Here is a 17,547-nt window from a genome sequence, read left to right on the forward strand (position 1 = left end):
AAGAGCCAACTTCCCTAAACTACAAACCTTGCTAAAAGGCATAAATTGGGATAAAATATTAGGAACAAAGAATACGGAGGAGAGATGGGTTTGCTTTAAGAGCATATTAAATAAGGGCATTAGCCAATGTATCCCATTGGGTAATAAATTTAAAAGAGCGAACAAAAATCCTGGATGGCTTAACTCCAATGTAAAAATGCATATAAAAGCAAAGGAGAAGGCCTTCAAAAAATACAAGGTTGAGGGATCATCCTCAGCATTCAGACTTTATAAAGAATGCAATAAGAAATGTAAGGGTACAATTAGGACGGCTAAGATAGAACATGAAAGACACATAGCGGAGGAGAGCAAAAAAAATCCCAAGAAATTCTTTAAGTATGTAAACAGTAAAAAAGGGAGGACAGACCATATTGGCCCCATAAAGAATGAGGAAGGACATCTGGTTACAAAGGATGGGGAGATGGCAAAGGTATTGAATTTATTCTTCTCCTCAGTCTTCACGAGTGAATCGGGGAGCTTCAGTAACCAAAACTGCAGTGTTTATCCTCATGACACAACACAGGAAGCACCTCCATGGTTGACAGAGGACGGAATTAAAATTAGACTTGAGAAACTTAACATTAATAAATCACCGGGACCAGATGGCTTGCATCCGAGGGTACTTAGGGAACTCAGTCAAGTGATTGCCAGACCGTTGTTCCTAATTTTTACAGACAGTCTATTGACTGGAATGGTACCAGCTGATTGGAGAAAAGCCAATGTAGCACCAATATTTAAAAAGGGCCCAAAAAACATCCCTGGGAATTACAGACCAGTTAGCCTAACATCAATAGTATGTAAACTCTTGGAGGGGATGATAAGGGACTATATACAAGATTTTAGTAATAAGAACGATATCATTAGCAGTAATCAGCATGGATTCATGAAGAATCGTTCTTGCCAAACCAATCTATTAACCTTCTATGAGGAGGTGAGTTGCCATCTAGATAAAGGAAGGCCCGTAGACGTGGTGTATCTGGATTTTGCAAAAGCATTTGACACAGTTCCCCATAAACGTTTACTGTACAAAATAAGGTCCGTTGGCATGGACCATAGGGTGAGTACATGGATTGAAAACTGGCTACAAGGGCGTGTTCAGAGGGTGGTGATAAATGGGGAGTACTCAGAATGGTCAGGGGTGGGTAGTGCGGTTCCCCAGGGTTCTGTGCTGGGACCAATCCTATTTAATTTGTTTATAAACGACCTGGAGGATGGGATAAACAGTTCAATCTCTGTATTTGCAGACGATACTAAGCTAAGCAGGGCAATAACTTCTCCGCAGGATGTGGAAACCTTGCAAAAAGACCTGAACAAATTAATGGGGTGGGCGACTACATGGCAAATGAGGTTCAATGTAGAAAAATGTAAAATAATGCATTTGGGTGGCAAAAATATGAATGCAATCTATACACTGGGGGGAGAACCTCTGGGGGAATCTAGGATGGAAAAGGACCTGGGGGTCCTAGTAGATGATAGGCTCAGCAATGGCATGCAATGCCAAGCTGCTGCTAATAAAGCAAACAGAATATTGGCATGCATTAAAAGGGGGATCAACTCCAGAGATAAAACGATAATTCTCCCGCTCTACAAGACTCTGGTCCGGCTGCACCTGGAGTATGCTGTCCAGTTCTGGGCACCAGTCCTCAGGAAGGATGTACTGGAAATGGAGCGAGTACAAAGAAGGGCAACAAAGCTAATAAAGGGTCTGGAGGATCTTAGTTATGAGGAAAGGTTGCGAGCGCTGAACTTATTCTCTCTGGAGAAGAGACGCTTGAGAGGGGATATGATTTCAATTTACAAATACTATACTGGTGACCCCACAATAGGGATAAAACTTTTTCGCAGAAGAGAGTTTAATAAGACTCGTGGCCACTCATTACAATTAGAAGAAAAGAGGTTTAACCTTAAACTACGTAGAGGGTTCTTTACTGTAAGAGCGGCAAGGATGTGGAATTCCCTTCCACAGGCGGTGGTCTCAGCGGGGAGCATTGATAGCTTCAAGAAACTATTAGATAATCACCTGAATGACCGCAACATACAGGGATATGTAATGTAATACTGACACATAATCACACACATAGGTTGGACTTGATGGACGTGTGTCTTTTTTCAACCTCACCTACTATGTAACTATGTAACTATGTAACCCCAAGATAGCAAATGCTTTTGTCTGGCCAAGCAAAAGGGTATTGGACCTGTAGTAAGTATTTTGTCGTGGTGTCCAGCTTAAGATCTAGAATATGTGATTTGGTTGTGTTCAGTTTGTAGTATGAAATCTTAGGATAGGTGATCTATGGATCAAGATCACATCGTCCGCAAAGAGACTAATCTTGTGGGAGGTTTTGCCTATCATTAAGCCTGTGATTAAAAGGGCTCGATCGCACATGCCAAAGGTTCCATTAGCAGGTTGAATATTAATGATGACAATGGGCACCCCTGGCGTGTAACATTCGTTATGTTGAACGGTTGAGATACCACATCTGCTGAGTAAATTTGTGCTGATGGAGTGGTGTAGAGTGCCATGATGGCTCTGTATATGTGATCTTTGAAACCAAATTTAATGAGTACCTTCTGTAAATAGGACCAATGTACCCTGTTGAACGCCTTCTATGCATCTAAGGATAGTAATAGAGACAGCGTTTAATGTGTTGCAGATATGCATTAATGTCGTTATTTGAGGGTTGAAATGTGGAGGGGTCCTGTCTAATGTTATAGAGGTCACTATAGTAATCGCTAAAGCGTTTGCTATGTCCTGAGGGTTGGTCAGGTTTTCTTTAGTGTGGGGGTGGAATAAGAGTTATTTTAGATTTGGTCCTTTTCCCTTTGAGGCATTGGGCTAGTTTTTTATCCTGCTTTGTTAGATGTAGAATAAGAGGTGGCTTTAATTTTACGCTGTATATGCTCGAAGGAATGGAGGAGTAGCGACCTCAGTTCCTGTCTCAGTAGCATCAACTGAGCCATTTGCTTTGGTTGTGGATTACCCTTGTGTTGGGTCTCAATACTAGCAATTTGTGAAGTAAGGTTATAAATACACTGCGTCCTCTTCTTGTTACATAGGGAACTCAGTTTCAATATAATACCATGAATAACAGCTTTGTGCGCGTTCAACACCACAACGGGGTCACATTCCACTATTGAGGTCGAAGTATTCTTTTAGGTGGTCGTTAATTTCCTGAGAGTAGTTTGGGTGTTATATTCTGTCATTGTTGGCACGCCAGAGAAATGTATTCCGCTGGTGCTTAGTGTCGTTAATGGAAATTGTGACTGGAGCGTGGTCCGACCACATTATGGTGTGGATGCGCTATTTTTTTTGTAAAAGCCACTTATCTGTGAGGAACATGTCTATTCTTGAGTATGATTTATGATGTGGGGAGAAGTGTAGTCCTTTACCATGATGACATCTCCAGACATCAAATATATCTTGTGATGCGAGGAATTGTTTCAGGGGGGACTCTCTTCTCTTTGCTGCTGATGTGGTATCCATATGTATATCTGTTACCAGATTAAAATCTCCGTACATGAGCAGATGTCCCTGTTGGACAGCTTGGGCTTTGCGTACGGCTTTCTGGAGGAAACTCATCTGGTGGGTGTTAGGGGCATATACATTTAGCAGTGTGTATTTGATTTTGTTGAGGGTACATATGAGAATTATGAAGCGACTATTGGGGTCTGATATTTCTTGAAGCAGGTGGAAGTCTATAGTATTCTTTATTGCTATTAAGACTCCTCTTTTTTTGGAGGTGAAAGTAGCATTGTTGATGTGGGGGTATCTGTTGTTGGAGCAAAGGGTTACTGATGTGGGTAGTAAGTGTGTCTCTTGGACACATATGATGTCACTTTTGAGCTTTTCAGCGGTATGCCATAAGGAATGCCTTTTATCTGGATGGTTTAATCCCCTGGCGTTGAGCAATAGAATGGTAATCGGCATGACTGGCAATCAGGGATGTAGGTGGTGGGGAGAAGATTGGTAAACTCTTACAGTTAGTTGTTGTGAGGCATGCGATGGGGTGAGATGTGAAAGAAATGCACCCGCATGAGCACGTCTCTCTGTACAAACGCTGCTAGGTGAGGAGGTTTTGCTATTCTGTGGATCCTGTCAATAATGATATCTCTGGGAGATGCATCAGGTAAGATGGTGTGTATGATGTCTTTGGTATACTTAGGTAGGTCTGTCGGTAGGATAGATTCTGGGAACTTAACATTATTACGTCTAGAGTGATCTTCTAAATCGGCCAGCTTGGCCAGGACCCATTCTTGCTCTTCTTTTACCTCCTCATAGGTATCAATTAGATCATTTACCGTTGTGCATTCTGTCATGCCTGTTTCAATGGTATTGACTCTGTGATCCATAGATCTCATGTCTGTGGAGGACTGTCATCAGTGATGATTGCAATGACATAAGCATATCTTTTAAGGTGGTGTCCATTACTGGCTGCCCTGTGGTGGGGAAGGATGCCATGAAGTTATGTAAGGCCTGGTTGAATTCTAGTGGATTAAAGGCCTGGGCCTCGATTAGGGCTAGAGGTAGCCGTGGACGCGGTGCATCCATCCACATCCGGGCCTTGGCAGGGCTGCTTTTGTGAGGGGATCTGCACCCGGGTCCTAGGTAGCGCTGATATTCCCATTTCTCCCTAGATCCCTAAATGTTATCAGGGAGATCTGTGTATGCCTCTCGCGGCGCAGCCAGGCCGCTGCCCCCATCTTGGTGATCACTGACCTTGTCCTCCAGAGGGAACATGAATGTAGTCAGCTTCTTGGGCTTGTAATCACCCATCCGTTTATGAGACATTATTGGAGAGGATGTGCTGCTGCCCTGGGGTGAAGATGGCTATAGATTGCTGCTTCTAGCGAGGCTGAGTCGCTCTGGTGTTCTCCCTCACTGACGAGCTGTGGAGCTAAGCGTCCATCTTCAGCGCTGGCTAGCCACGCCCCCCCCCCCTCCCCCGCTGTAGGCGTTTTGGTAGCCTCTCTGACCAGTTTCCTCCTGGCTCTTTTATCCAGTTTGGAGTGATGTCCTGATCTAGGGACATGTCCTGTCTTGCACAAAATACTTTCCACTTCTAAATAAAAGACGTCACTGTGCTTCTAGCCATTGATAAAGCCTTTTAAATTTTTTTGTACCTATCTCCTGACTTGTGCCTGTCCACAACTTTATCCCAGAGATCCCGGTGATAGAGGGAAAGCTCTTTTCATGCTAAGCTGATCAAAATGACCACAGCTGATCACAGCTGAAAGTCAAATGGCTTTGTGTGCCATTGATTGAGAAGGTGATTAGTTACACCTGACTGAGCTTACAAGTAATTTTTAGGAGGGGTGATCCTTTTTCCAACTTACGCTATAAGTTGCACTGAGTAAATACAGCTGTATGTCTTGATTTCACGCTGCAAAGCAAAAGAATCTAATTATTTTAAAGGGGGGGGGTGATTCTTTTCTATACCCACTGTAAATGTGACTAAAATTAATGTTTTTACCCAGGCTAAGATGATACAAATAATTATCTGTTCATATATCTATTGTAACACTGATGTCATCACATTCAAGCTGTGCAATGTTTACCATACTGTTCTAAGTTAACTGCTTCACGACTGCCCCATAGCAGATTTACTGCCACAGGGTGGCCGTTACGTGCAGAATCACACATATATATATATATATATATATATATATATATATATATATATATATATATATATATAGACGTGATTCTACACTTCCGGATTTTGGGCATGAGCATGCGCCGCCACGGCTTACTCCTGCTGTGATTTTACATAGCGGGAGCTGATCAGCAGGTCCCGCGGACCCGATGTTTGCCCCAGGTCCCGCCAATCATTTGTTACTCTGACAGAATTACAGTCTGCCTAACTTAACAAGGCTGACTGACATTCTGTACGTACAGAAGACATGGATCCTGTGTTTCTGTGAAGCAGAAGCACCTATACATGTCTTCCAGTAGTAAAAGCACCTCCCCCACAGTTAGTAAGCAGTCCCTAGGCACACATTTAACGCTTTGATTGCCCCTGATTTTAACCCTTTCCCTACCAGTATCATTAGTATAGTGACCGTGCATATTTTTTAGCACTGATCACTGTACTAGTGTCATTGGTCTCCAAAAAAGAGTCAAAAGTGTCAGTTAGGTGTCCGAATTGTCTGCCGCAATATCGCAGTCTCGCTATAAGTTGCTGATTTCCACCATTACTAGTACTAAAAAAAAAAAAATAAATAAATATATCCCATAGTTTGTAGACACTGTAACTTTTGCGCAAACCAATCAATATACACTTATTGGGAGGTTTTTTTTACCAAAAATTTGTAGCATAATACATATTAGCCTAAACTGATGAAGAAATGTGATTTTTAAAAAGATTTATTGGATGCATTTTAGAGCAGAAAGTACAAAATATATAGGTTTTATTTCAAAATTGTCGGTTGTTCTTTGTTTCTAGCACAAAAAATAAAAACCGCAGAGGTGATTAAATACCACCAAAAGAAAGCTCTATTTGTGGATCAAAAACGACATCATTTTTATTTGGGTATAGTGTTGCATGACTGCGCAATTGTCAGGTAAAGCAACGCAGTGCCTTATTGCAAAAAATGGCCTTGTCAGGAAGGGGGTAAACCTTCCAGAGCTGAATTGGTTAATAAATGTTTGCTTTTTTTAAAGTGTACTTATAAATGCCAATCATGTTTTACAAAGTGTATAACAATTTATTTCAAAATTGTTAAAAGAAAAGTGTTTATATAAACCTCCCTGGTGGTATGATTATTTCAGATTTTTGATGCTCAAAGCGGTACAATCTTTTGCATGGAAATTTGGCGTTTTATTGTATTGTAGGCCTGTAATTCTTAGGAATAACACACTTAAATCTGCCAAACAAGTGTCTAGTAGACAGCCCGGGTATGATAAAGTTTGAAACACAAAATCATAAATTAAAATATAATAAATAACTATAAATAAATATAACAAATAATAATATAAAAGTAATAAAAATTATTCAATAATGTAATCAAATCAAAAACACTGAAATTTGCTCAGTTGCAGAATTGTCGCTGTCATTACTTTCAGTGTTTGATGACGAATTTCCCCACAAATCCCTATCGCTCAATTCTGCAAGTGAATCTAATTTATTATCGCTGTTTTCTAGCTGGTCTAAAACTGCTTTTGATGTAAAGGGACACTTTTTGGTTGCTATGGACAATCTCCAGTTTCCAGGCAGAAAGAACAGTATATATAATATAAAACTGTATGCAGGGCACTGGACAAACCACAAGGGACAAAAGGGATGTGAAATAATTTGATACAGTAATGTAATCTGTAAGATTACAGTGTACTTACTGTATGTGTAATGTGTTTTTCACTTTTTTAATTTGGCGCCGTGCTCCGTCCCCGTGCATCGCAATGCTCGCAGGGAACGGAGCTCGATACTGTGATAGCTTGAGCAGAGTACACAGCTCGCACACACAGCGGGGAGACATCGCAGGATCCTGGGGACAAGGTACTTTGCCTGGATTCTGCGATGAGATCCCAAGTGTGGCTTGGGGTTACCGCTTTTGGTACTGAAAATTCACCCCGAGCCACACTCAGGAATACCGCCAGTGAGGTTAAAGCAGTATTAGACCCATAACCAAAAATTTAATATATTGCAGCTTACCAATTTTTAGATGTGCTGGCTGCATTAATTTTCTTTTCTTAGGCCTTTTCTCCTCTGTTTTCACCTTGTGATCTGGCCAGTAACACAGCTCCTGTATTAGAGTGCCCCCACTCCAGTCCAGGGTCGGGCAAGATTGCGACAAAGGAGTCAGGATCCGCCCACATGCCTGCACGAAACACACAGCTCAGACTCTCAGTGAGCAGTTCTCTGTTCATGGAGCTGTGAGAATCGAGCGATCTGCGATGTTCAATCACTCGGTTCTTAGTGTTAGAGGTGGCGGGAGATAGATGCAGCATCGGACCGATGCTGAATCCACCTAGGTAAGTATGATTCTAAAAAAACCCAAAAAAACCCAAAAAAAACCATACATCTCTTTTGAATGAATTATCAGAATTAAATACACTGAACAAATGGAAGCCAAACTCCAGCTCACACTTTATAATCTGTTAAAGCAAACTTTTTTTTTTTTTTTTTTTTTTTTTAGCATAAAGATTTTACATAAAAAAAAAAAAAAAAATGATCATTTAGGCACACCTGCCAGTGTTAAATGGTTTGTCTGCAGATACATTCTGCTGGAGAGCTTGTGCTTTTGAAAAACAACAAACGTGCTGGCTAGATCACCAGATAAAAATGGAAGAAAGAAAGCCTTAAAAAGAAAAACTATTGAAGCCATCACATCTAAGATATGGTAGGCTGCAATATAATAAATGTTTGCTTGTTTGTTTAATACCACTTTCATTTCCTTTGCTAGAATAATAGAGTGTTTATTGACGATGACAATAACTGTTTTCATTTAAAGAGTCAGGAGTCTATTTATAAAAAATTACTTTGCCAATGTGTCAACATTCATGTGTAATAAATAATACCTGTAATGTGTCTAATGTGTGTGTATTAGTTTCCCTGTTGCCTTTTGCTGTGTGAATGTAACATTCTCTAGCATTCTTTCTAAGAGAAAAATAAGAACATTCAACCATGAGAGTTAATGCTCATGGGAAATTACCCTAATGCTCTAGTCTAAGAATATTCAACCAGCAATCTATGGAGATTCTTGTTCAAACAACTGAACAATGCTGTCATACCAAGCCCTTTAGGTCTGGTCTGGATTTTAAAAGAGACAAAAATGGCATGTGGTCCCCAGTAATTGTAAAAAAATGTAATTAAAAATAACAAACATGTTATACTTACCTGCTCTGTTGCAGTGGATTTGCACAGAGCAGTCCCGATCCTCCTCTTCTTGGGTGTCTCTTCGGTGCTCCTGGCCCCTCCCTCCTGTTGAGTGCCCCCACAGCAAGCAGTTTGCTATGGGGGCATCTGAGCCGAGTCACAGCTTCCTGTGTCCATTCAGACACGGAGCCCGCCCCCTCTCTCTCCTGATTGGCTAACTGACTTTGATTGACAGCAGCGGGAGACAATGGCGCTGCTGCTGTGTCTCAGCCAATCAGGAGGGAGAGTCCCAGATGGCCGAGACACTCATGAACATCGCTGGACAGAGAAGGGCCTCAGGTAAGAATTATGGGGGCCAGGGGGGCTGCTGCACAGAATGTGTATAGATTGCATTAAGATAAAAAAACCTTATGACTTTACAACTCCTTTAATTCCATACCATACCCTTCAAGTTCTGGTATAGATTTTAGGGGGTAACCTCATGCAAAAAGTAAGAAAAAAAGTGATTTTTTTTTTTTTTTTGAGAAAAATCTCTTAATATACCACATATGTATTTAAAATGACTTATAAAGTTACAAAAATGACCTTATATTCAAATGTGTTCTCAACCCTAATTAACGTAGAAACGAGAAATGTAGAGAAATACCCGGTTATGGATTTCTTCACTGATCATCTGCTGCTTTGTATTTGCCTTCTTCACATTTAAAAATTCAACCAGTGGGCGAATGGTAATGCCCTAAAAAACGATAAACAAATAGGTGTATATCAATGTTCATTGCATTCTCATTACTTCCCCACTACTGTTACACAGCATATTAAGAAATGGGTTATTTATTTTAAAACTTTGTACTGGCCAATACCTTAGACATGAAGGCCAGATTGCATAGATAATGGAAGGCTGGACAGCAAGGTCGGATGTTTGTGAATTGCTACTATTTATGTATTTCTAAATGAGAATATTTACTTTTCAAATGAAGGGCATAGGTTAGCTGCCTGCACTATACTTTGTTGCTGGGGAATGGCTTTTTTGATTTAGCTCAGCCCACTATCCTGCCCCCTCTTAAAAGTAGGTGCCCTTAAAGTGGAAATGAAGGCCTTATTTAGAACAAGCTGTGAGCAGGCAGGTAATTATCGCAGAGGTATGCAATGTCTCTTCTGCAATAAAACACCCCTACCTGCCTGCTTGCGGTGTTCTCCAGAATGTAAGTTGAGCTGCACAAGTTCATCTCAGCTTACATCACCGACACAGGTCCCTGTGTGGCGGGATGAGTTACGCCATCCGGCGCCATCCAATGGACATGCTAGAAAACTAGCACCCAGTGAAAATATACCAGTACAGGTGGGAGACCTGCGCCATTAGAGAAGAGATATGTTTAGTTTTGCTTTAATGGCCACTGAAGTGCTAAAAGACAGTTGGTCAAGACTTGGTTCAGAAGTCAGGCCCATCTAACAAGGAAACTTAATCAGACAAGCCTATGGAAGAGGGCTTGCTGTCTAATAAAATTAATAGACACCTTGTGATATCTGAGTTTTAAACTTAAGTCCAGCCAAAACGTTTTCAAATTATGTAAAGCGTGGAAGGATTACTGGGTGTTTACTACTATTCGTGGCACTGTAAAAAAGAATTCCCTCTCACGTTGACAATGGTTTCACTAGAAAGGAATTGAAGGAAAATCTGCAATACAAAGTTCACAGGGTTTCTAGCCTTCACCTGCTCTATTAAAAATAACATTTCATTCCAATTTCCGTCTATACTGCTATTCAAGATTCTGCTCAATTTCCATCTTGTGAAACTGTTGTCAATACAAGAGGAAAATCTTTGTCACAATAGGTGTGGAGGAATCTCTTTAATGGAGCTCCACATAACAGTAACAGGGGACATACACTTCAAAGGTTTACAACGAATGGCATGTTCACATTACGTAGTATACAGTGGTAGACTGAATGATGTGTCTCGTTTCATGAAGAGCAAGGTTGTGCAAGGTTCCAATTTTAGTTCAAATTAAAAAAAACACTTCATGTGGTTTTCGACAAATTCTACTGAATGTCATCTTCAGTCTCACCTGAATAAAAACTGTGAAAAAAATGACCACAATTACTGCAGTGATAAAGAGTTTCTTTCTTGGAAATGCAGCAGAATCAGGGAGGAGGAAGACTAGAGAAAAACAAATTGCACCTCGAAGCCCTCCATATGCAATGATAAACTGGTCTTTTGTAGTCAGTGTTATTGTGCGGAATTGGTTGATTATCAGAGTCAGGAGAAATACACCTAAAAGAAAAAAAAAAAAAAAAGGAAAAAACTTTAAGACATGCACTTTAATGGAAATCTATTATCACAGCATACACTTTCATTTAATAACATCATCATTATAATAGCAAAGCAAACAATTGGTATATTTTACAATCCAATACAAGCTCACTTGAAAAATCTCCTTTCACTTTGAGTTCTGCCTGCTGGTCATTTCTTTCCTCAATGTTCTGGATTCCCTGCATGCTTTGCATTTTTTCCTCTGCTGTTTACTTTCAATATATAATTCCTGTGCTGACTCCACGTCCTCAAACTCCTCATTTAAGTGCCTCTGTAGTTCAGAAGGCAGGCTCTGAGAAATATGTGACACAGCAGTGCCTACCCACAGGAAATAGTGAATATGTCTCAGAAAATTCAAGGAAGTAAATGTGTGGAGATCTTCACAAACTAAGTTTGCAAACTTTAGAATCATTCAGATTAACAGGAGTAGGATAGAAATAAGTGAAAAACAATGTGGAAATAAATATATGATTTTATATTTTGACCATAGATACGCTTTAAGAAATGTTAGGACAATGAGAAAATGCAGTAGAAAGAGAGAAGCAGGATTACACTTTCATAAGTGCGTGGTTTCTTCTGCCAAGATTCCTAGAATAGAGGATCAATTACTGGTATTGTAACATGCTTTCCGCTTTTCTTTTGGGGATCCAAAATGATGTGGACACTTCCTGTTGAATGGTGTAAAAGTGGAAAATACTGCGCTGTCACCAGAAAAAATTGAATCAGCAGCTGGCACAACAAAAGACAATTGCAATGTAACCACTTCAGCCCCGGAAGATTTGGCTGCTCAATGACCAGGCCATTTTTTGCGATACGGCACTGCGTCGCTTTAACTGACAATTGCACGGTCATGAGACGCTTTACCCAAACAAAATTGACGTCCTTTTTTTCCCACAAATAGAGCTTTCTTTTGGTGGTATTTGATCGCCTCTACGTTTTTATTTTTTGTGCTATAAACAGAAGAAGAGCGACAATTTTGAAAAAAACACAATATCTTTTACTTTTTGCTATAATAAATATCCCATATTTTTTATTAAAAAAACACATACATTTCTTCCTCAGTTTAAGCCGATATGTATTCTTTTACATATTTTTGGTAAAAAAAAAAAGTGTATATTGATTGGTTTGCGCAAAAGTTATAGTGTCTACAAAATAGGGGATAGATTTATGGCATTTTTATTATTATTTTTTTTTTTTACTAGTAATGGCGGGGATCTGCGATTTTTATCATGACTGCGATATTGCGGCGGACAAATTGGACACTTTTGACACATTTTTGTTATGCATTCAGTCCTATAAAAATGCACTAATTGCTGTATAAATGTCACCGTCAGGGAAGGGGTTAACACTAGGGGGCGATCAAGGGGTTAACTGTGTTCCCTAGGTGTGTTCTAACTGTAGGGGGGATGGGACTGTCTAGGAGGAGAGAGAGATTGGTGTTCATACATAGTATGAACACACAATCTCTCTGTACTCCCCTGAAAGAACCAGGATCTGTGTGTTTACACACACAGATCCCGGTTCTCGCTCTGTCACAAGCGTTCACGGGAGCCCAGCGGTCATCGTGCCCGCCGGGCACTCGCATCGGCTCCTGGCAAACGCTGAGGCGCCCCTAGTGGCCAAAAGGCAAACTGACATAACTATGGTGTTGTTTTTAGCATTTACTCTGATATGTACTGTATATAACTAGATCAGAGGTGCAACTAGAATATTGGAACTTTTCTAACACTTACAGATGACACTATGGGGTTGTTTTACTAAAGGCAATTAGACTGTGCACTTGCAAAATGCAGTTGAACTCTAGAAGTGCAGTTGCTCCAGAGCTTAATAAGTATAGCTCTGATGACCATCATCCAATCATGTGCAAGCAAAACTATTGTTTTTTTATCTTTCTTGCACGTGATTGGGTATTCTTTGCCAAGTGAAGCTTTACCTAATTTACCAAGGTCTGGAGCAACTGCACTTGCAGAATACAACTGCACATTGCAAAGTGCACAGTCTATTTGCCTTTAGCAAATCAACCCCTAAATCCCTGGAGATATTAATTTACTGCTGTACATCAGTGTTAATTTCGTCAACGAGTCAAGCAAAATTGACTCTAAGGAACAACAGGCCACCGAGGCTGGGGAGAAGGCCAAAGCAAAATGGATTGTGTGCACCGGATTAATAGTCAGACTGATCTGCTGCTCTATGCTGCCTGTTTGGGGAGATGCTCTGCCTGGGTCTTCTGGGGCATTTTGAAAGAAACTGAAAGACTGGCTGCTTTGATGCGGATGGTGCTTTTTGCACTTCCTGTGATTTCTCAATATTCTCCTCTTCTTGCACATCATCTTCAGAGTCAGACAGATCCTCATCTTGTAAGTGGGGCAATGTGGATTTTCTTAAGGCACGGGCATACTCCCCTGCCTTCTTAAGCAGTTCCATAATATTCTCATCTGCCACATCAACAAGGGTTTTCACAGACTGCAGAATTGACAAAAAAACAAGCAGCTGCTGGCGAGAGCATAGGTTGGACTTGATGGACTTGTGTCTTTTTTTCAACCTCACCTACTATGTAACTTTGTGTCTTTCTTCAACCTCACCTACTATGTAACATTTCATCAGTTACTTGGATCTAAGAATGAATGAAGCAAAATGCTGGTTCACATTCTTTTTAATCCTCTATGCAATTGTGGCACGATCTTGGTAGCTAGTGTTCTGTTTAAAGTCCTCAAGTTGAGTAGAGTGTAGATCAAAGAGGGCAGGGACATGGACATGGTGTTACTCTGGAGGGCTTTAGAATGTTCCACTCCGCAAGGCAGCAGTAGGTCATGCAATGATGTGAGCTTTTTCCATTTAACTAGGGAGCAAGCTGTGTCCCATCCTATTTTTTTTTGCAATTTGGCAGACCAACTTTTTCAGTTTGAGGAGTCTTTCGATCATGTTGAATGTACTGGTAGTATTACTTGACCAGTCTGTGGGGCAGTCATTTAAAAGAGTAAGGCCACAATGCTCCAATATCTTCAGCGTTGCAGTGGAAAGGAAGACTTGAAGACATTCACTATTGATCTTGCTTTATCAAAGATTGTTTTAACACTTGCCTTCATGCACCAGATGAGACCACACACGGTACATGGTATCCGGTCCAACATCTTATGGGAACAGTTTTAAACGAGATACAAATAAAGTGAAAAAATAACAAAGATACACCAGTAGAGTAGACAGCCCCAAGATCATTAATTTCATATCCATTTGATAATTGACTGTAGAAATGTAAAAGAATAATAAAAATGGCTCACCACAGATCATTCATTTTGGACTTTCTGTCATGGGAAGTCTTCCTCTCTAGAGCTGGGTGGTTCTTCTGCTGCTGCTGCTGCTGTGGTTTGTTTAAATGCTGCCACCATATTACTCCTATTGTCTTGTTATAACACTTACAATCTTCCTCTTTAGTATGTCCCACTCATGCAAGCATTGTCCACAGAGTGATTTAATTGACTGTGCAGTGTGTGGGTGCCTGGGTGGGCTTTGAGCTACTTGTTCTCAACAACAGAACAGTAGCATGCACCCTTTAGCAAGGAATAAATCTGTGTGACTCAAAAAGCAACGAAACTTGGTTTTACAGGGTAAAGACGTTATATAATGGCTAAATCTGTGTCTGTGTAGTTTGTCCAAACCATAAATAATAACATGATATTAGGTGTTTTTTTTTTACTCCAGGAGTGTATAATGAGTTTTGAAATTGCTTAAATAGTGCATTATTTAACTAAACACATTAGATTTTAGTGGACTAAAATGTACTGGGGATTTAGTCGACTAAATACGACTAAAACTAAAACAATAGCAGAAGACTAAGATGGGACTAAAACTAAAATGACATTTTAGTCCTAAGGCTAAGACTAATGCCTCGTACACACGCTCGGACATTGATCTGACCTTCCGACAACAAAATCCATGGATTTTTTCCGACGGATGTTGGCTCAAACTTGCCTGACAGAGTCGCAGGTCCCTCCCCTCCACCTTCCAAACAAAAGACCCAGGAAGGGGAGTCACGTGCAGGATTCAGCACTCAGGCTGATTCAGGAGGCTTCTGCATCCCTCAGAGCCTTCCCCACTCCTGAAAAGGCCTTTGCCTGCATGGCTGCCACAAAACTGCAGGGCATGCAGGAGGGTCAACGCCTCATGTGTGAGGACATTCTTTATAAAGCCTTAAGGGGTGAGGGGTGAAAAGACACCCAATATCCACCTGTGTGAGATGGACCATCCTCCTCCTCCTCCTGCCACAACTCCACCACCACAGACACAGCATGGAAGGAAGCGTGGAAGGAAGACCAGAGATTGATGGCTTGGGTTCAGTCTGGTCTGACAAAAGATGCAGGCTCATGTATGATCACAGCCTGGGGACAGATATGTCATCTGCTGCTGTTCATGATTCTCTTGGACTTCTGAACCAGACTGTACTCCCTTATATATGGACTCCTCAGGCCACCAATTTGCTGGAGATAATTGATGTGTGCCCTGGGGGCCAATGGCTTCGACAATTTCTGCTGTTTCTCCAGCGTTGCCTTCCTCTTTGGTTATGAGCCCTTAATAAAGGATTTTTTTTTCAATTATACTTGCCTATGTGTGTTTTCCTTCAAAAAGGTCAGTTTGTTTGTGAGGAGACAGGTACATTTCAAAAATACAATGTGAAATTAACAAGAGACACCAACACCAAGCAACCTCCTTGAGATTAAAGAATACAAGATAATAATGGGGTTGTGGTAACTTGACACACAAAACACACACAAAAATATTCTGGAGTTAAAAAAAAAAAAAAGATCAGGCTTGAAAAAAATACTAACCAAAATAAAAAAATAAACATTTTTGAGTCAGATGTGACAAATACAAATATTATAGTGATGAAATCAACAGAAATAATAAAGAAAGAAGTTTGTGAGAAGTCTGTGTGAATATGAGCAGCAAAACTACTTCATTCTTCTTGCATTATAAAGAAGAACAGAGTGCGCTGCATTAAACAATTTAAAACATTGCAGCCTGACGAAAGTGCTATATCCATTACGAACGCTAAATTTACCAGACCGAGCAGTTCTCGGAATTTATTATGAGCATGCGTGGCACTTTGTGCGTCGGAATTGTCCACACACGGTATGAATTGACGTGATCGGATTTTGCTGTCGGAAAATTTTATAGCCTGCTCTCAAACTTTGTGTGTCGGAAAATCCGATGGAAAAAGTCCAATGGAGCCCACACATGGTCGGAATTTCCGACAACACGCTCCGATCGCACATTTTCCATCGGAAAATCCGACCGTGTGTACAGGTCATAAAGCATAAGTCGAAATTTGCTCCCAAAATTAACAATGCTGTACATGGATAGAAACTGGCTTCAAAAGAAGGTACAGAGAGTTGTGGTAAATGATTCAGCCTCCGAGTGGTCTAGGGTTGCCATTGGTGTACCCCAGAGTAGACATGTGTGATTCCTTTTGTTATAGGTACTTATAAAGCACTGTCGATTCACGCAGCACTTTACATATATATATATATATATATATATATATATATATATACAGTCACATCCATCCCTGCCCTCAAGGATCTTACAATCTAATCTAACTCACAATAAGACACATACTAGGGCAAATTTAGACAGAATCCAATTAACCTACCAGCATGTCTTTGGAGTGTAGAAGGAAACTGGAGTATGCAGAGAACATGCAAACTCCAAGCAGGTAGTGTTGTGGTTGGGATTTGAACCAGTGACCCTAGTGCTGCTACGCAAAAGTGCTAACCACTGCCTAAACAAATCAAATAATACAACAAATGTATTTATCTGCAAACAGAACCAACAAAGGACTTTGTAATGGAGAGAGCAAATGAAAATGATATAATACCGGGAACTGTTCCTTTAATTCAATACGGCCCGCAGGCAATACACTTGGGGATATGTATTTATAAAGCAATGAAGGTGACCTTCAACAAATATTCTTCACAGTTGTATCTCCCTGGTGCATGTGTTTTAACCACTTGAGCCCTGGACCATTATGCTGCCTAAGGACCAGAGGTCTTTTTCCAATTTGGCACTGCGTCGCTTTAACTGCTAATTGCGTGGTCATGCAATGCTGTACCCAAACGAAATTTGCGTCCTTTTCTTCCCACAAATAGAGCTTTCTTTTGATGGTATTTGATCACCTCTGCAGTTTTTATTTTTTGCGCTATAAATGGAAAAAGACCTGAAAATTTTGAAAAAAAATGATATTTTCTACTTTTTGTTATAAAAAAAATCCAATAAACTAAATTTTAGTCATACATTTAGGCCAAAATGTATTCGGCCACATGTCTTTGGTAAAAAAAATGTCAATAAGCATATATTTATTGGTTTGCGCAAAAGTTATAGCGTCTACAAACT

The 17,547-nt window shown here is 40.4% G+C and overlaps 1 protein-coding gene across 1 annotated transcript in view; it reads right to left on the bottom strand.

The window, feature by feature from the left end:
- The window catches only part of SLC9A2 (solute carrier family 9 member A2), a 135,250-nt gene that overhangs the window by 26,764 nt on the left and 90,939 nt on the right, over positions 1 to 17,547 (bottom strand). The window contains exons 5-6 of the mRNA XM_073614757.1: positions 10,916 to 11,121; positions 9,499 to 9,588 (exon numbers count right to left, since the gene is read on the bottom strand). Of these exons, the coding sequence (XP_073470858.1) occupies positions 9,499 to 9,588; positions 10,916 to 11,121 (296 nt within the window). The remainder of the gene's footprint in view (positions 1 to 9,498; positions 9,589 to 10,915; positions 11,122 to 17,547) is intronic.

The sequence above is a fragment of the Aquarana catesbeiana genome, linkage group LG02, assembly GCF_042186555.1.
Source record: "Aquarana catesbeiana isolate 2022-GZ linkage group LG02, ASM4218655v1, whole genome shotgun sequence".
In the NCBI taxonomy this organism is placed as follows: domain Eukaryota; kingdom Metazoa; phylum Chordata; class Amphibia; order Anura; family Ranidae; genus Aquarana; species Aquarana catesbeiana.